Here is a 16,269-nt window from a genome sequence, read left to right as displayed (position 1 = left end):
TGAGGACCCCAAAAAGAGGTGATAGGCAGAATAGTACTTTGTCCACAAATTAGGTCTAATTGATGACACACCACCAATTTTGGTTGGTTAATTTCCAATTCCATTCTCCTTTGTTTGCCAGTCTTGATTTCAACACAGTCCTTAGGTGATATCAGTAAAGTTTTTATCTGGACTAATTAAGTTTTTCTGTCTCCTTTTCATATCCCTTCTGTCATTTATCGTTAAAGGTGATAACATTTTATGAACTGTTACCCACTTTCCAGTAATTGAGCGCACAAGTTGGATAGGACTGCTATATTCCAATTACTACATTAGGTGTCTTTATTAGTTTTGTTCTCCACATCTTGATTTTACATTCCCTCCTTTACCCTTCCCTTTTCTTCTTAGTGTAATGCCATCTTGACTAGTCTACCCAGTCTGTCCCATCGAGGATTGGTTTCTCTTCTGTTGAGATGGAGACCATCCAAACTGTGCACCCACTATCCCCATGAAGTGGACCAATGTTCCACAATACCAAAACTGTCTACCTTACACTAATTATGAAGCCAGTCATTTATGTCCAAAATCTTATGCCTTCTGTTTTCCTTTGATCACAAGAAAGGAAAGATCTCTGAAAAGATCACTTGGAGATTCTACTCCTTCTGAATTCTCTGAAGTCATCTATTAACTGTCAGTTATCCTGTGAAGCATCATTTTTAGTGTCAAGATCCACCATGACCAATGGATCCTTGCCTACCAACTTCAGAATCCTGTCCAATCTAAAAGTCACTCATCTTGTGTCTTGGCTCTGGGAATACAGCAGACTGTCCTACTGCCTGCTTTCTCTTGAAGAGCATTCTTTCCATTCTTCCGAAGATAGTTTGTCTTCCTTGGATAATTGGAGATCTCTTTGTTGGCATGTTGGATTTTCTTATGAGTTGGAGTGAGCAGCCATCTAGAGGTGTGTACCATACACCTCTCCATTCCGTTCAACAAGATAGATCTTCAGATATATTTTCTGCAGTTTCCATGCCAAGGACCTGCTAAATATTGGACATGTTTAGCTGTGTGGAATTTCTCCTGATCTTTTTGCCTCTGGTAGTCACAGTCCACACATCCTCATCTGCCTCCAGCCTGGTAGAATTCTACCTTGTCCTCTTGCCTCTGGTGACTGCAAACTGTCAAGTTGCCTCTAATTTCCTCTCTCTTTCTCTGATTCATTGTTGTCCAGTTTCTTCTTCCTTGAACCTGGGGTGCTGATGCTTCCTGAATCTGGTTGTACAAGACCTGCTCAGCTTCTGAGGCTTCATAGTGTCTGTACTTGTCTTTTCTTCCAGCACCGCCACTGACTTGCACTTTTCTTCCAGCACAAGAATCTTTTCTTCCAGCACAACCACTGACTTGCACTTCATACATAGGAAGTCCCTTCTGGCGTATGACAGGAAAGAAAACATAGCACATTTGTTGCAGGTCACAACCAATGATTCATCACTGTCCATCATAGTATTGGATGTAGAACTGAACCTAGAAAGAGATCCTCTCATATTCCCTCTGAAACTTCCCTGTTTGCCTATCTTGTTCACTTGGTCAGGAGTTTGCCTGGCAACTAGCTTATATTAAGCCTTCCTTCTCAGCTCTACCCCCTTGCTAACAGGGAGGGCTTAACTACTCAGACTTCAAACACAGGTTTCAGAGGAACAGCCGTGTTAGTCTGTATTCGCAAAAAGAAAAGGAGTACTTGTGGCACCTTAGAGACTAACCAATTTATTTGAGCATGAGCTTTCGTGAGCTACAGCTCACTTCATCAGATGTTTACCGTGGAAACTGCAGCAGACTTTATATACACACAGAAATCATGAAACAATACCTCCTCCCACCCCACTGTCCTGCTGGTAATAGCTTATCTAAAGTGATCAACAGGTGGGCCATTTCCAGCACAAATCCAGGTTTTCTCACCCTCCACCCCCCCACACAAATTCACTCTCCTGCTGGTGCTAGCCCATCCAAAGTGACAACTCTTTACATAATCAAGTCGGGCTATTTCCTGCATAGATCAAGGTTTTCTCACATCCCCCCCACCCCCATACACACACAAACTCACTCTCCTGCTGGTAATAGCTCATCTAAACTGACCATTCTCCAGGTTTAAATCCAAGTTAAACCAGAACATCTGGGGGGGGGGGTAGGAAAAAACAAGAGGAAACAGGCTACCTTGCATAATGACTTAGCCACTATGCATAAGTCATTATGCAAGGTAGCCTGTTTCCTCTTGTTTTTTCCTACCCCCCCCCCCCCAGATGTTCTGGTTTAACTTGGATTTAAACCTGGAGAATGGTCAGTTTAGATGAGCTATTACCAGCAGGAGAGTGAGTTTGTGTGTGTATGGGGGTGGGGGGGATGTGAGAAAACCTTGATCTATGCAGGAAATAGCCCGACTTGATTATGTAAAGAGTTGTCACTTTGGATGGGCTAGCACCAGCAGGAGAGTGAATTTGTGTGGGGGGGTGGAGGGTGAGAAAACCTGGATTTGTGCTGGAAATGGCCCACCTGTTGATCACTTTAGATAAGCTATTACCAGCAGGACAGTGGGGTGGGAGGAGGTATTGTTTCATGATTTCTGTGTGTATATAAAGTCTGCTGCAGTTTCCACGGTAAACATCTGATGAAGTGAGCTGTAGCTCACGAAAGCTCATGCTCAAATAAATTGGTTAGTCTCTAAGGTGCCACAAGTACTCCTTTTCTTTTTACTTCAAACACAGAGGCTGATCAAAACCTTAAGGGTCCTAATCACCCCCTCCTGTGAGACACAGACAAATAGGTCTGTCTCGCCTGGCCTGTTCAGAGTCCCCCAGCCCAGTTACACAACCTTCACAGAAAGCAAACAAATGACAGACCAAAGACACCACTCAGAAAGTCCTTCTACTTCCAAGACCACAGTCCACAGCTATGTCTTCCAAAATTCCTGTTTGCCACTCCTGTTTGCCTACCCAAATGGTTAGTTATGTATCTCAATTACTTTAAATGGGCAAAAACTATCATTCATTCAGGAGAAGAGAGAGAGAGACAAATAAAGTGAATTAATATAACTTGCCAAATACTTCCTTTGTGTATGATTCCTGCTACTTAAATATCTGCACTTGTCCCCAGTTTAGTTCAATGTAGAGAAAAATTAAACTAAAATGAATCACAATTCAGAGCCCTGATTTGTTTTTTAACAGAACATATTAGCCAAAAAAGACCAAAGAAGCCTGTTTTATTTTGTTTTATTGTACTTGTTTTACTGACCCTTCCAATTTGTTTTTGTACACTTCTTGTTCAATCTATGCATGCTGCTTTCAGTGTGCACTGAGCCTTAAGACACCATGAAACATCCTTGAAGAACCAAACTATGGTTTGAAATTTTCAAGCCTGAAGGCATTATTAAAATAGAACTATAAGAAATTGATGCAAGGCTTCAGGGAGAAACCCTCTGGTGGAGCCCTCTCAGGGAACTATCTGCAGCAAGTACAAGTGAGAGAGGGGGTGATGAGACCACACTGGGACTACTCAAGACCCACAGGACACAGAACTGTGAAGGGGAGACCACCCCACTTTCGGGGGAACCAGGCTCCATGTGATCTCCACTCTATCCTTCAGTTCTATTATCTTGGGAATCAGAGACACTCCAGGGCAGAATTAGCCCAGGAGCATAGATTTATCTGGAAGGATCAAAGTGATTAACATATTGTCAGACACTGAGCTGCAAAAGATATGCTGTTCCACACAGGAGAAAGATTTCAGTATACCTAATAATTTATAAGCTTAAATAGGGTTAAACAGCAGCAGCAATTCTATGCTTTTCTTTCTACACTACCTCCCCATTGAATTTGAAGTCAGGTTCAAGGCTTTGGTCCTTACCTTCAAAGCTCTCCTAGCTACTTAAAGGACTGCCTCACTCAGTGTGAGCATGACCAACAATTACAACTGTGTTCCTCTGGAACAATGGCTATGTCAACTTCCATAGTGAGACTTCTGAGCACAGGAGAGAGCAGCTGGCCCAGAACTATGAACTCTTTTATGGAAAATATTAGAATGACCCAAATCTTACTAACTTCCTATCAGAGTGTAAAACCTACTTAGTCTTCTCCTTTCCTTAAACTGTAAAATAAATAAGAGTTAAACTAATTGTATTTTAAAACTACAATCTTTCTGGCTAGAAGTGACTAGAGAGAAATAAAGAACCTCCTTGTGTATATGTTTGGCTTTGTAAGGCATTCATATGCTTTGGTGATGAGCGGTAGATAAATAGATAGCTAGGGGCATAAGGCTAAAACCTTGTCTGTATCAAAAATGGTAAATAGCATTATCTGAAGCGCAATTATATTTTTGTAGAAAGACTGAGTTCTCAGTGGATAATTTGAGATATTGTTGCATGATGAACCATCTGGAACAACAGACTCCAAAATGTCACATATCACAGTAAGGCCAAATATCATGTAATTTCTGCACTAAACATTCTGTCAAGTCACACTTACTGTCACCAAATGGGTTAGATTCCACTAGAAAGCGTAAGAGCTGTAGCATTTAGTGGCATTTAGCATGCAAGTCAGTGAAGTGAAGACTATACAGTACCACTGCCAAAAAAGCATCATTTGACTGGCCGTTCTTTGAAAGATATGCCAGAAAATGCTGAAACCCATTCTCACGCAGTGTAAAAGTTCCATTCTGCTCTGTTTTCTCCCCATGGCACTCTGATACAATTAAATCAAATAAAGAAAATATTAAACTTCCTTCAGTTATACATAGATTACTTCATGATTATTATCCATGCTAATTCATTTTTGACTTTAATGAAAGTTGTTTAAATTCATTTAATGTGAAAGTGTTTGATTGGCTATATACCTGAGAAGTCTTGTCTCCATTTTTTATTCTATCATGTATATGGTATAATACACACTTATTAAATGTATTCCTATTTGAGAAAATAGGTGTGAATAACTGAAGCATAAGACTAAGACTTCCCACACTGTTTATAAACCATTCCCCATTTGCAGGATCTTTTTACACAAATGCAGAAAACATGCCCAGATTTTCCTGTGCAGTTTGGAGAATACCAAGATTCCTTATAGTGACAGTCCTTAGCATAGAACACAGAAACTATTATAGTAATATTTGTTTGCTGCTTGTTTATAGGGTTTTGTATTGGTTGGTTTGTTTTCAGATACACATATGTATCTTATAGCAGAATTGAGTCTTAGTATTAAAATAAGAATAAAAAGAAAAAGGAAAAAAAAAAACTTTTGAAAAATGAATGCTGTACATGTTCTGTCCTAAAACAAATTAAGCTGTTCCCACAAATGTATGTGTTTCACATAAACTAAGCTTTGCACATAAAATAGGCAATATTAAAATACACTATGAGCCTGGCTTCAATTGGCAAGGGTCATGCTGGGTCAGTGACTTGAGCCTTTTTTTAAAATTTGTTTTGGAGGATGCCATCTTGTTCACCAGAATCGCAGCTTTTAGTTAAAAAAGAGAGAGAAAACCTACATCTCCAAGTCCCTTTGTGAAGAAAACTAAAAACATGAAGCAAGTGTAACCAATGAAATAATGTGTGCACTGCCCTGTTCATCTTGATGGGGCCTTAGCTCAGATGGCAATTTGAATGTCAATATTGTTGATGATTTCACTGCTGGTCTAAGCATATAAGAAAGGATCATATCATATAAAAGTGGCAGCTCATTTTAGTGCCATGATTGGGTGTCACTCTAGGAGAATACCAACACTCCCCCCCTCCCACACACACACTCTGAGCCATGGAGCCAAATGGTCAGAGAGGAGAAGCATCTGAGCCCCATTAAGAGGGAGTGAATCCTGTCGAGTATAGTGTGACGTTCAAGTCTTCCATCCCCATGCCAATCAACGCAAGGTCCTCCAGGTTGGAAGTCTGGTAGTGAATGGAGCTAGGTGAATTTTTTTGTTTTCTTTTGGCAAATAATAAATTTGCTAAAAAATGTTAGGAGACCAAACCTATTCTCAAATTCAGGTTGAATTCAGTGAATAGTTGAAGGGGAAAATAAATGTGAACTGTCAAAATGGTTCATTTTGACATCTCATTTTGAATTAACACTGCAAAATGTTTCATTCAACTCAAATGAAATGTTTTGGTTTTAGTGAGGAAAGTTTCCTCTGTGAAAACCCCTTCTATTGGAGGGTCTCTGAAGACTCAGGCTGACCATTGCAGGAGTTATATTTAGGACCCTACCAAATTCACGATCCATTTTGGTCAATTTCACAGTCATAGGATTCTGAAAATTGTAGATTTCATTATTTCAGATATTTAAATCTGAAATTTCATGGTGTTGTAACTGTAGGCTTCCTGACGCAAAAAGGGATAGGGGGGTTGCAAGGTTATTGTGTGTAGGGGGGGTCACAGTATTGCCACCCTTACTTCTGCACTGCTATGGGTGATGGCACTGCCTTCAGCGCTGGGCAGCCGGAGAGCTGTGGCTGCTGGCCAGGAGCCCAGCTCTGAAGGCAGCACCACCATGAGCAGCAGCACAGAAGTAAGGATGGCATGATATGGTATTGTCATCCAGCTATCCAGCTCTGAAGGCAGCACAGAAGAAAGGGTGGCAATACCACGACCACCCCTACAATAACCTTGCAACCCCCCCAGTACCTTCTTTGGGTCAGGACCACTGGGTCCCCTGGTTTGAGAAACGCTGGTGAAATCTGTATAGTACAGGGTAAAAGTACACAAAAGACCAGATTTCACAGGTGAGACCAGATTTCATGGTCTGTGACACGTTTTTTCACAGCCATGAAGTTGGTAGGGCCCTAGTTGTATTCAATTTTTATTATCTGGCTTTTCTTCCCAACCTTGAAACATTTTTAATGAGTTTCTGACTTCATCACGTGACTCTGGGAGCAGCAGTCTAAGGCAACTGCCTGTGCTACATGTGCCTCAATTTTTCCGGGTGCACTGAGGGGGAACAAATCTTGAGGGGCCCTGCTGAGTGCATGATTATATTATGAACTTATGTGCAACCTACTGTGAATGAAAAGGAGTACTTGTGGTACCTTAGAGACTAACACATTTATTTGAGCATTAGCTTTTGTGAGCTACAGCTCACTTCATTGGATGCATGCGGTGGAAAATACAGGGGGAAGATTTATATACACATGAGAACATGAAACAATGGGTGTTGCCATACACACTTAACAAGAGTGATCAGGTAAGGTGAGCTATTACCAGCAGGAGAGCGGGGTGGGGGACATGTTTTGTAGTGGTAATCAAGGTGGGCCATTTCCAGCAGTTGACAAGAACGTGTGAGGAACAGTGTGGGGGGAGGAGGGAAATAAACATGGGGAAATAGTTTTACTTTGTGTAATGACACATCCACTCCCAGGCTTTATTCAAGCCTAAGTTAATTGTATCCAGTTTGCAAATTAATTCCAATTCAGCAGTCTCTCGTTGGAGTCTGTTTTTGAAGTTTTTTTGTTGAAGAATTGCCACTTTTAGGTCTGTAATCGAGTGACCAAAGAGATTGAAGTGTTCTCCGTCTGGTTTTTGAATGTTATAATTCTTGACGTCTGATTTGTGTCCATTGATTCTTTTATGTAGAGACTGTCTAGTTTGGCCAATGTACATGGCAGAGGGGCATTGCTGGCACATGATTACATATATCACATTGGTAGATGTGCAGGTGAACGAGCCTCTCATAGTGTGGCTGATGTGATTACGCCCTATGATGGTGTCCCCTGAATAGATATGTGGACACAGTTGGCAACGGGCTTTGTTGCAAGGATAGGTTCCTGGGTTAGTGGTTCTGTTGTGTGGTGTGTGGTGGCTGGTGAGTATTTGCTTCAGGTGTGGGGGCTGTCTGTAAGCATGGACTGGCATCTCTCAAACTCCATACTGCATTGACACTTTTAGGAGGAAGAAAAAGCAGAAACACATCCTACTTTAAAATTGATTTAATTTACTGTAACATATAAAACCGTAAAAATACTAGGCACAACTAGGCACAAAGTGAAATCAAACTAGTTAGAGACTAAAAGGGTAACAAGAAAACATTCTATAACTATATTAGAAGCAAGAGGAAGACCAAGGACAGAATAGGCCTTTTTCTCAGTGAAGGGGGGAAAACAATTGCCATTTCCACATTTTCTGTAGAAGTGCAAATTGATTTTTTTGTTTCAGTTTTCACCAAAAAGATTAATAGTGATTAGATATCTAACATAGTGAATGCCAGTGAAAATGAGGTAGGATCTTAGTCTAAAATAGGGAAAGAACAAGTTAGATATTACTTAGACAAGTTAGATGTCTTCAAGTCACCAGGGCCTGATTAAATACATCCTAGAATACTTAAGGAGATGACTGAGGAGATATATGAGGAGATATATGAGCTATTACCGATTATGTCTGAAAAGTCATGGAAGACCGGAGAGATTCCAGAGGACTGGAAAATGGCAAATATCGTGTCAAGCTATAAAAATGGAAATAAGGACAACCCAGGGAATTACAGGCCAATCATCTTAATTTCAGTACCTGGAAAGATAATGACGCAAATAATTAAGCAATAAGTGTACAAACACTTAGGAGAAATAAGGTGATAACTAACAGTCAGCATGGATTTGTCAAGAACAAATGGTGTCAAACCAACCTAATAGCTTCATTTGACAGGGTAATGAGCCTTGTAGATAAGGGGAAAGTGGTAGATGTGGTATATTTTGACTTTTGTAACACTTTTGATACTGTCTCACATAACCTTCTCATAAACAAACTAGGGGAATAGAACCTAGACAGAGCTCCTGTTTGGTGGGTGCATAACTGGTTGGAAAACCATTCCCAGAGAGTAGCTATCACTGGTTCACAGTCATGATGTAAGGGCATGAGTGGGGTCCCACAAGGATCAGTTCTGAGTCCAGTTCTGTTCAATACCTTCATCAATGGTTTAGATAATGACAGAGAGAGCATACTTATAAAGTTTGTGGATGATACCAAGTTGGGAGGTGTTGCAAGGGCCTTGGAGGATAGGATTAAAATTCAAAATGATCTGGACAAACTGGAGAAATGGTGTGAAGTGAATAGAATGAAATTCAATAAGGATAAATGCAAAGTTCTCCACTTAGGAAGGAACAATCAGTTGCAAACATACAAAAGCGGAAATGACTGTCTACTTAGAACTATTGCAGAAAGAGATTTGGGGTTCATAATGGATCAGAAGCTAAATATGAGTGAACAATGTAACACTGTTGAAAAAAAACAGACATCATTCTGGGATGTATTAGCAGGAGTGTTGTAGGCAAAACATAAGAAGTAATTCTTTTGCTCTCCTCCACCCTGATTAGGCCTAAACTGGACTATTGTGTCCAGTTCTGGGTGCCACATTTCAGGAAAGATGTGGACAGATTGGAGAGAGTCCAGGGAAGAGCAACAAAAATGATTAAAGGTCTAGAAAACATGACCTACGAGGGAAGATTGAAAAAAATGAGTTTGTTTAGTCTGGAAAAAGAGAAGACTAAGAGGGGATATAATAGTTTTCAAGTGTAAGATAGATTGTTACAAGGAGGGAGAAAAATTGTTCTCGTTAACCTCTGAGGATAAAACAGGGAACAATGTGGGGCTTAAATTACAGCAAAGACAGTTTAAGTTGGACATTAGGAAAAGCTTCCTAACTGTCAGGTAGTTAAGCACTGGAATAAATTGCCTAGGAGGTTGTGGAATCTCCATCATTGGAGATTTTTCAGAGCAGGTTAGACAAACACCTGTCAGGAATGATCTAGATGATTCTTAGTCCTGCTTGAGTGGAGGGTACTGAACTAGATAGAGATCCCTTCCACTCCTACAATTTTAGGATTTGATGGCTCAGTGGACAGCACACAAGACTGGCTTTGAAAGGCAAAGAGGAATTGTTTCTTTATACTCCCTACAGCTTCCATTAAGTCTTAAGCTATGCTGAGCTGTTCCAAGTGCTCCATGCGGCCTCTATGTGGGAAGTCACATTTTACTTCCTGTGAAAAGGTGTTGGTTTTGCTTGTTTATTTTAAATCTACTTTGCTTAGATAGCCAATGAAGTTGACTCTTAATTGTTTCTTGGTAACAGATTTGTGTGTGAAAGGAACAAACAGAATTGAGGTTCTAAATGTGCTGAGGGACCTTCATTGTGCCCTTATGGTTAGTGAAATCAAGTTGGGAGATACTGGGCCTATTATTTTAGATTCTTTGTTTCCCACAGGAAAAGCAATATTTTCTCTCAAATGAATGACGGTTTAGACATGTCCTCTGCATCTTCCAAGGTTACTGATCTGCTGATTATCGTTCTGACTCTAAGCATCCTGTACTGGTGAAGATTATCGACCAGATTATGGTGGAGCAATTTTGATGTTATCTGGAGTCCTCAGATTTTATGAATTCCTTTCAATCTCTCTTTCAGCTTTTGTATAGAACTGCAGTGTAACTAGTCCTTGTTGACTGATGACCTCCTAGTGATGAACACTAGCTATTTGTTAGTCTGAGATTTTTTTTTGGATCTTCATCTCATCTGAGGTAGACCGTGTTGCTTGATCAGTTCTGTTTTTTTTTTTTTTTTCCTTTCCAAAAAGCAGAAGGATTGAAGGAAGTCTCCAAAGACAGGGCAGGATAACTTATGATTTAAAGTAATGGATAACTTTTAGTTAAAGGGTATATTTAATAATCCCATAGCAAAAAATGTTCCTGTGATACACATTAGAATCTTTGCATATAAATATTGTCATTTGGATTTTGTGTGAAAACTCTGAGCACATTAATGATAGATTGAACATTTTAAGCACAATTAAGTTTAATATTAAAGAAATGAAATGTGATTTTTAACTAATTTGTAACTGTCTGTTTTCTGAAATACATTGTGAAGAACTCATAAACAGAATAGAGAAGAGTTTTCATTTACTTACCCATACCTTTTCAATCTTTGTATTTACATTTTTCAGCTGTAGGACTTGCTGCGTGTCCAGAACCAATACTTCCTAGCAATGGCATCAAAATGGGAGATAGATATATGGTGAATGATGTTTTGTCTTTTCAGTGTGAGCCAGGATACACATTACAGGTACTCATTTTCTTTTTCTTCAAAACATAGCGTGTTATGGATTGTAATACAAAATTATAGATTTTAACTAAAGACTGTTGTCTAAGAGTAATGAATCCTCACCAGCTAGTAGCTAGAAACCATTTAAGATGGATGGATAAACACAGCAATAGCTAAAATTTGTTCTCCAGTGAATAAATTTCTCATCAGACTGGCAGTGTTAACAGAGAGACCGATGATTAAAAGGATATGGAGACTGAAATGCATTCTCTCACTTCTAGAAGTGGTTCCTCTAAGTCAGTGTTTCCCAAACTTGGGACGCCACTTATGCAGGGAAAGACCCTGGCGGGCCTGGCCGATTTGTTTACCTGCCACGTCCGCAGGTTCTGCTAATCGCGGCTCCCACTGTCCGCAGTTCGCTGTGCCTGGCCAATGGGGGCTGCGGGAAGCAGCGGCCAATATGTCCCTTGGCACGTGCCACAAGCAGCGTCTCAAGTTTGGGAACCAGTGCTCTACATGAAATTTGAGGGACATTGATGGGAATATATAGTACAAATATCAGTGATATTCATAACAACAACAAGGAGTCCAGTGGCACCTTAAAGACTAACAGGTTTATTTGGGCATAAGCTTTTGTGGGTAAAAAAACACTTCTTCAGATGCATGGAGTGAAAATTACAGGTGCAGGCATTATATACTGACACATAAAGAGAAGGGAGTTACCTCACAAGTGGAGAACCAGTGTTGACAGGGCCAATTCGATCAGGGTGAATGTAGTCCACTCCCAGTAATTGATGAGGTGTCAATTCCAGGAGAGGCAAAGCTTCTTTTGTAATGAGCCAGCCATTTGCCTGTGACAGTTACATGTCAATCCCGGACTGAAGTTTCTTTCCTTGTCTTAATGGATCCTAATGTGTAGTTACTCTTCTGGTTCCTAATTATTTTGCTTAGTAAGGCAAACAAATTCAGATCAATACATATAGTATTAGGAAATACAATTACATATTCATAATTAAGAGCTGTATTCATTAGGAAATTAGCTATGTGATACCTAAGCATGAATAATCTATTTATATCCCTCTCTCTGAGGCTGAAAAAAGTCTGTTGTGGTTAATTCAGTTCTTTCTCCCAGTTTGTAGTCTTGGATTGCTCAGTTGCAGTTGTCCTGTTATGGTGATGAGGGATTTCATAATCAGAAGTTCCTTTACAATACCATGATATATTCTCCCCTAAGTACACATTTATTTTTGACCTGTCTTATTTCCATATAAATTCAGAACTCAACTCAACCTTTACTTTGGAGTCAGGGTTGCCTCCATATACTGTGACACTTTCCAGGATGCATATAATAGCTGTTTACAGTCTTTTCCTGCAGAATCCTATAGGAAAGATCTGAATACTTTTTAGAACTGTTGAAATTGCTATTAAAATGTACTGATTCTGCCCCAACAGAGCATTTAAATTTTTATGCATCTCAATATGTCTTTCTCAGGCAGATACCAGCAATGAACTTATAACTCAGCTAGGACAATTGCTTGAACTGAATAAAGGTTCAAAACACTTACAAAAATAAAGCTTTTTAAAAGGCATAATTGGCCAGAGTTTTAAAAGGTGTTAATCAGTGTAGCTCCCCTGGATCCTAATGGAACTATGTCAATTTAAATCAACTGTAGATCTGCCCCAAATTCTTCAGGCATAATTTTCACATCTGTCAGTTTACTTTGGTTTTCATTAGGCTTTAGAAGGAAAGCAACAGAGCTCAAACCAACTACCTGCAGTTGCATATGGGAAGTAATTCTAAAACAGTGAAAGGGAATGTGTGGGCCAAGAAGGGGGAATTTAAAGCAGTGGAATCATGTTGTGGAGTGGACCTATGGGACAGAGAGAATATAACTTTTGTTTATTCTTCAGAGGGGCTTTTACAGGCCATATAATTGCTTCCTGAATGTACTCGTTAAGTGCAGAGATAGTTGTTAGTTCTCAGTCGTGTTACAAACTTATCCATCGCAGAAATCAGAATTGTGTGTGGTGGTGGGGTTGGGCTCAGGATAGAGCTCTACAGAAGTGGTTTGTTCTAGAGCTAGTTCAATTATTTTAAAATATTTTAGATGAAAAAGCAAATATTTTCATGGGATCTTTGATTAAATGTTCATTTTTTTTCAATGAAAAACCAAAAAACTAAAATTATTCAGTAAAAATATTTGCTGAAAACCTTTTATTTTTAAATTTAAAATGGGTTTTTGTTTGAATATATATATATATATATATATATATATATATATATATATATTGGGGGGAAATTTGGAGGAAAACTGGAAAAAATCTATTTCCCTGCCCCTCCCATCATATTTTTCAATGAGTTCTAGTTTGTTTCTAAATGTTTAACAGTCCAAACAAAAACTAATGAGTTTACAGTATAATTCAAATAAAGTACTAGAAAAATAATTAAAAAACAAAAACTTCCCTACTCTATATAGTCTCCAGGCAGTCTGAGAAATTCATATTTTTGTAAACAAAATAGCAAATTTCACTGAAGAACGTGAATCACATAAAGTGTTCTTTAACATATACTTTGCACATTCTTTCTTTGTTACTGTCTGCAACTTTAGAAACCTAAATACCTTTGAAAATCTGGCTCCTAGGCCCTGATTCAGAAAAGTACTAAAACATCAACATTAATGGGATTTAACTTTATGCTCACTTTTAAGCACATGCATAAGTGTTTTTCTCAATATGGACAGGATTACTCATAGGCTTGAAGTAAAGCAAGTATTGAAGTGGTTTTCTCATTTATTGATTCAGAAGTTTCATGATTTTGTGATTTCCTGGTTTACTGCTGAGAACCGTGGTATTGCAATGTAGTACTTGAGGCATCCCAACCACTGATGAGGCTCATTTATCTGGAATCAAAGATTTTCTTTTTAAATATTTTTGATCATTCTTTGAAAATGATTATGAAAACTTGGAAAAACAACTTAAGTGTGAGCATAAATGCTCTGAGTCACTGCAGGAAAATAATTCTGGTGAAAATAAATAGCTTTAATTCTAAGTGGTTTGCCACCTTAATTTCTTACTTCTTTGCATTTTAGTGTAAATTAACAATGTTAAATATATTATTGGTAGGACTGCTGTTTCATGAAAGCATATTGGTTTTGATTAAATTTATGTTAAGATCTCCTGTCCAGGATATATGAGAGAGATACCCATATCACAGCTGACAGCACATGATGGACATTCTGGTACATTTATGCTGCAATAGGTACATTTTACACCTGCATGGAGCAGTGGAGAGACCACTGCAAAATCCCAATCTCCTTCTCTGCTCCAGGAATACCAAAATAACATGCTCCCCTTTGTTCAGGACAAACCATTAACTCACAATATAGTGCTGTGTGGGAAATCAGGACAACAGAAATAACTTATCTTAATCATGTTGAACATTTTCTATTTCAAATTGAGGCACCTCTGATCATAATTTTTTTTTTTTTTTAGAATGTGAATCAAGAACTATTTCCCATATTTAAAAAGAATTCTAATTATTGCTGAAGACTTTTTTCCCACCTTAATTAGAAAACATTAGTGGAGAAAAATTGTCAAACTTTTATTATCAGCACCTCAGTGTTTCCCTTTTAAAATCATTACGTTCAATCACCAATGGGGAAGTGCACACACACACACACACGACAGTTACAATCATTGTATTACAAAAGTCCTCATAACGAATGTGTGCATTTTGATTTAGGGTTTTTTTTGTTTTTTTTCCCCCAAACAGGGCCGTTCTCATATTTCTTGTATGCCTGGAACAGTTCGCCGTTGGAACTATCCATCTCCCCTCTGCATTGGTATGAATGCATATTTTATAAGTATGTTGTTATGACTAACACAGGCATAAGATACTATTGGCTTTGGAAAGAGACATGCAGTGACATGTTTACTCCATTCCGTGAATGATATGCCTCCTTCATTTCTTTAGCTCTTCACAAGTTAGTGAGAACTTCTCTCTCATTTTCCACATCTGCTCTTAAATTATATTCCTTTTCTGGATACCTACTCAGAGTATGATTTTAAATTTCTCTATCAGATCAGCAAAAGCAGTTCTTGATGTTAAAAGATATTTGTAACATAAATGTGGGAGCTATAAGGGGACCACCATAAAGGCTGCCTCCTCTCCTTTCTTACACTACATGACATTTTTGTTTATACTGTATATTGGATCTTTGGAATCACATTCTGTTTAAAGAGAGTGTGGGGGAGATAACTGTTGGGTAATGTAGTTCAGAGTTTTAGTATTAATTATTATTAAAACAGAAACTGACTTTAATTTTCTGCTTACTAGCTAGGTGTGGTGGAACACTGACAAATATGGGTGGAGTGATCCTGAGCCCAGGTTTTCCTGGAAATTACCCTAGTAACTTAGATTGCACATGGAAGATCTTATTGCCTATTGGATACGGTAAGTAAACATGCATGAATGTGCACACAGCAGTGAAATGAGGACAGACACATATATGAATTTTAAGCAGCAGGCCAAAACTTTTATTAAAACGTAAATACCAGGAAGGGTGCTACCCACCCATCATCCATATTCTCCTATATCAGACATTTCATTGGTTCCAGTGCGGTGATTACAGGGCTCAACCATATAACCCATAACTTGGGGTAGGCGCCCATGAGCTTCCTGTGAGTCCTAGCTGTGACAGATTTCTGTTACCAATCTCCCTGAGGCATCAGGTGATCAGGCTGAGGCCGCAGGATCATTTGGGGAGGAGATGACAGAACACACCAAGTGTCTACATTTTAAAGCTTTATTAATAAAATAATAAAAAAAAACAGTGGAGAGTGCTGGGGAGGGGGTTCCCCACATCACTCAGAAGAAGGAAGAAAGCGTTAGTGCTCCAAGCTCTAACCCACTTTCATACTCACACACGCACTACCCAAGCCTGGGTATAATGTAAGAAGTAGAGGAGGGGAGGGGTGGACAAGAGTTCTTGTCCTGTGCACGGGTCCGCTGCCAATCTCCAATTTGCCCCTCCAATTTGCCAATCTCCAATTTGCTTCAGGTCTCGGGATGGTTTTAAACCTTAGGGTTCTTTGGGGGCATCTCGGTCCGGGACTTCTGTCCCCCCAACCACCTGTGCTCTTTGTACCGGTCCGAGCCGGCCTTTCATGGCTTCTTCGGTTTTCCCAAAACATCCTGGCTTTAGGGACGCTACATCAGTTGTTTCCCCCCTCGTCG

The 16,269-nt window shown here is 39.3% G+C and overlaps 1 protein-coding gene across 2 annotated transcripts in view; it reads left to right on the top strand.

Annotated features, from left to right (window-relative positions):
• CSMD1 (CUB and Sushi multiple domains 1) overlaps positions 1-16,269 on the top strand; it is a 2,003,711-nt gene that overhangs the window by 1,736,147 nt on the left and 251,295 nt on the right. For both annotated transcript variants that reach the window (XM_073336216.2, XM_073336215.2), the window contains exons 38-40: positions 10,936-11,054; positions 14,806-14,875; positions 15,370-15,486. In XM_073336216.2, coding sequence (XP_073192317.1) covers positions 10,936-11,054; positions 14,806-14,875; positions 15,370-15,486 — 306 coding nt within the window. The remainder of the gene's footprint in view (positions 1-10,935; positions 11,055-14,805; positions 14,876-15,369; positions 15,487-16,269) is intronic.

The sequence above is a fragment of the Lepidochelys kempii genome, chromosome 3, assembly GCF_965140285.1.
Source record: "Lepidochelys kempii isolate rLepKem1 chromosome 3, rLepKem1.hap1, whole genome shotgun sequence".
NCBI lineage: Eukaryota > Metazoa > Chordata > Testudines > Cheloniidae > Lepidochelys > Lepidochelys kempii.
The sequence above is the reverse complement of the archived record's forward strand: the minus strand, read 5'-3'. Positions and strand labels throughout refer to the sequence as shown.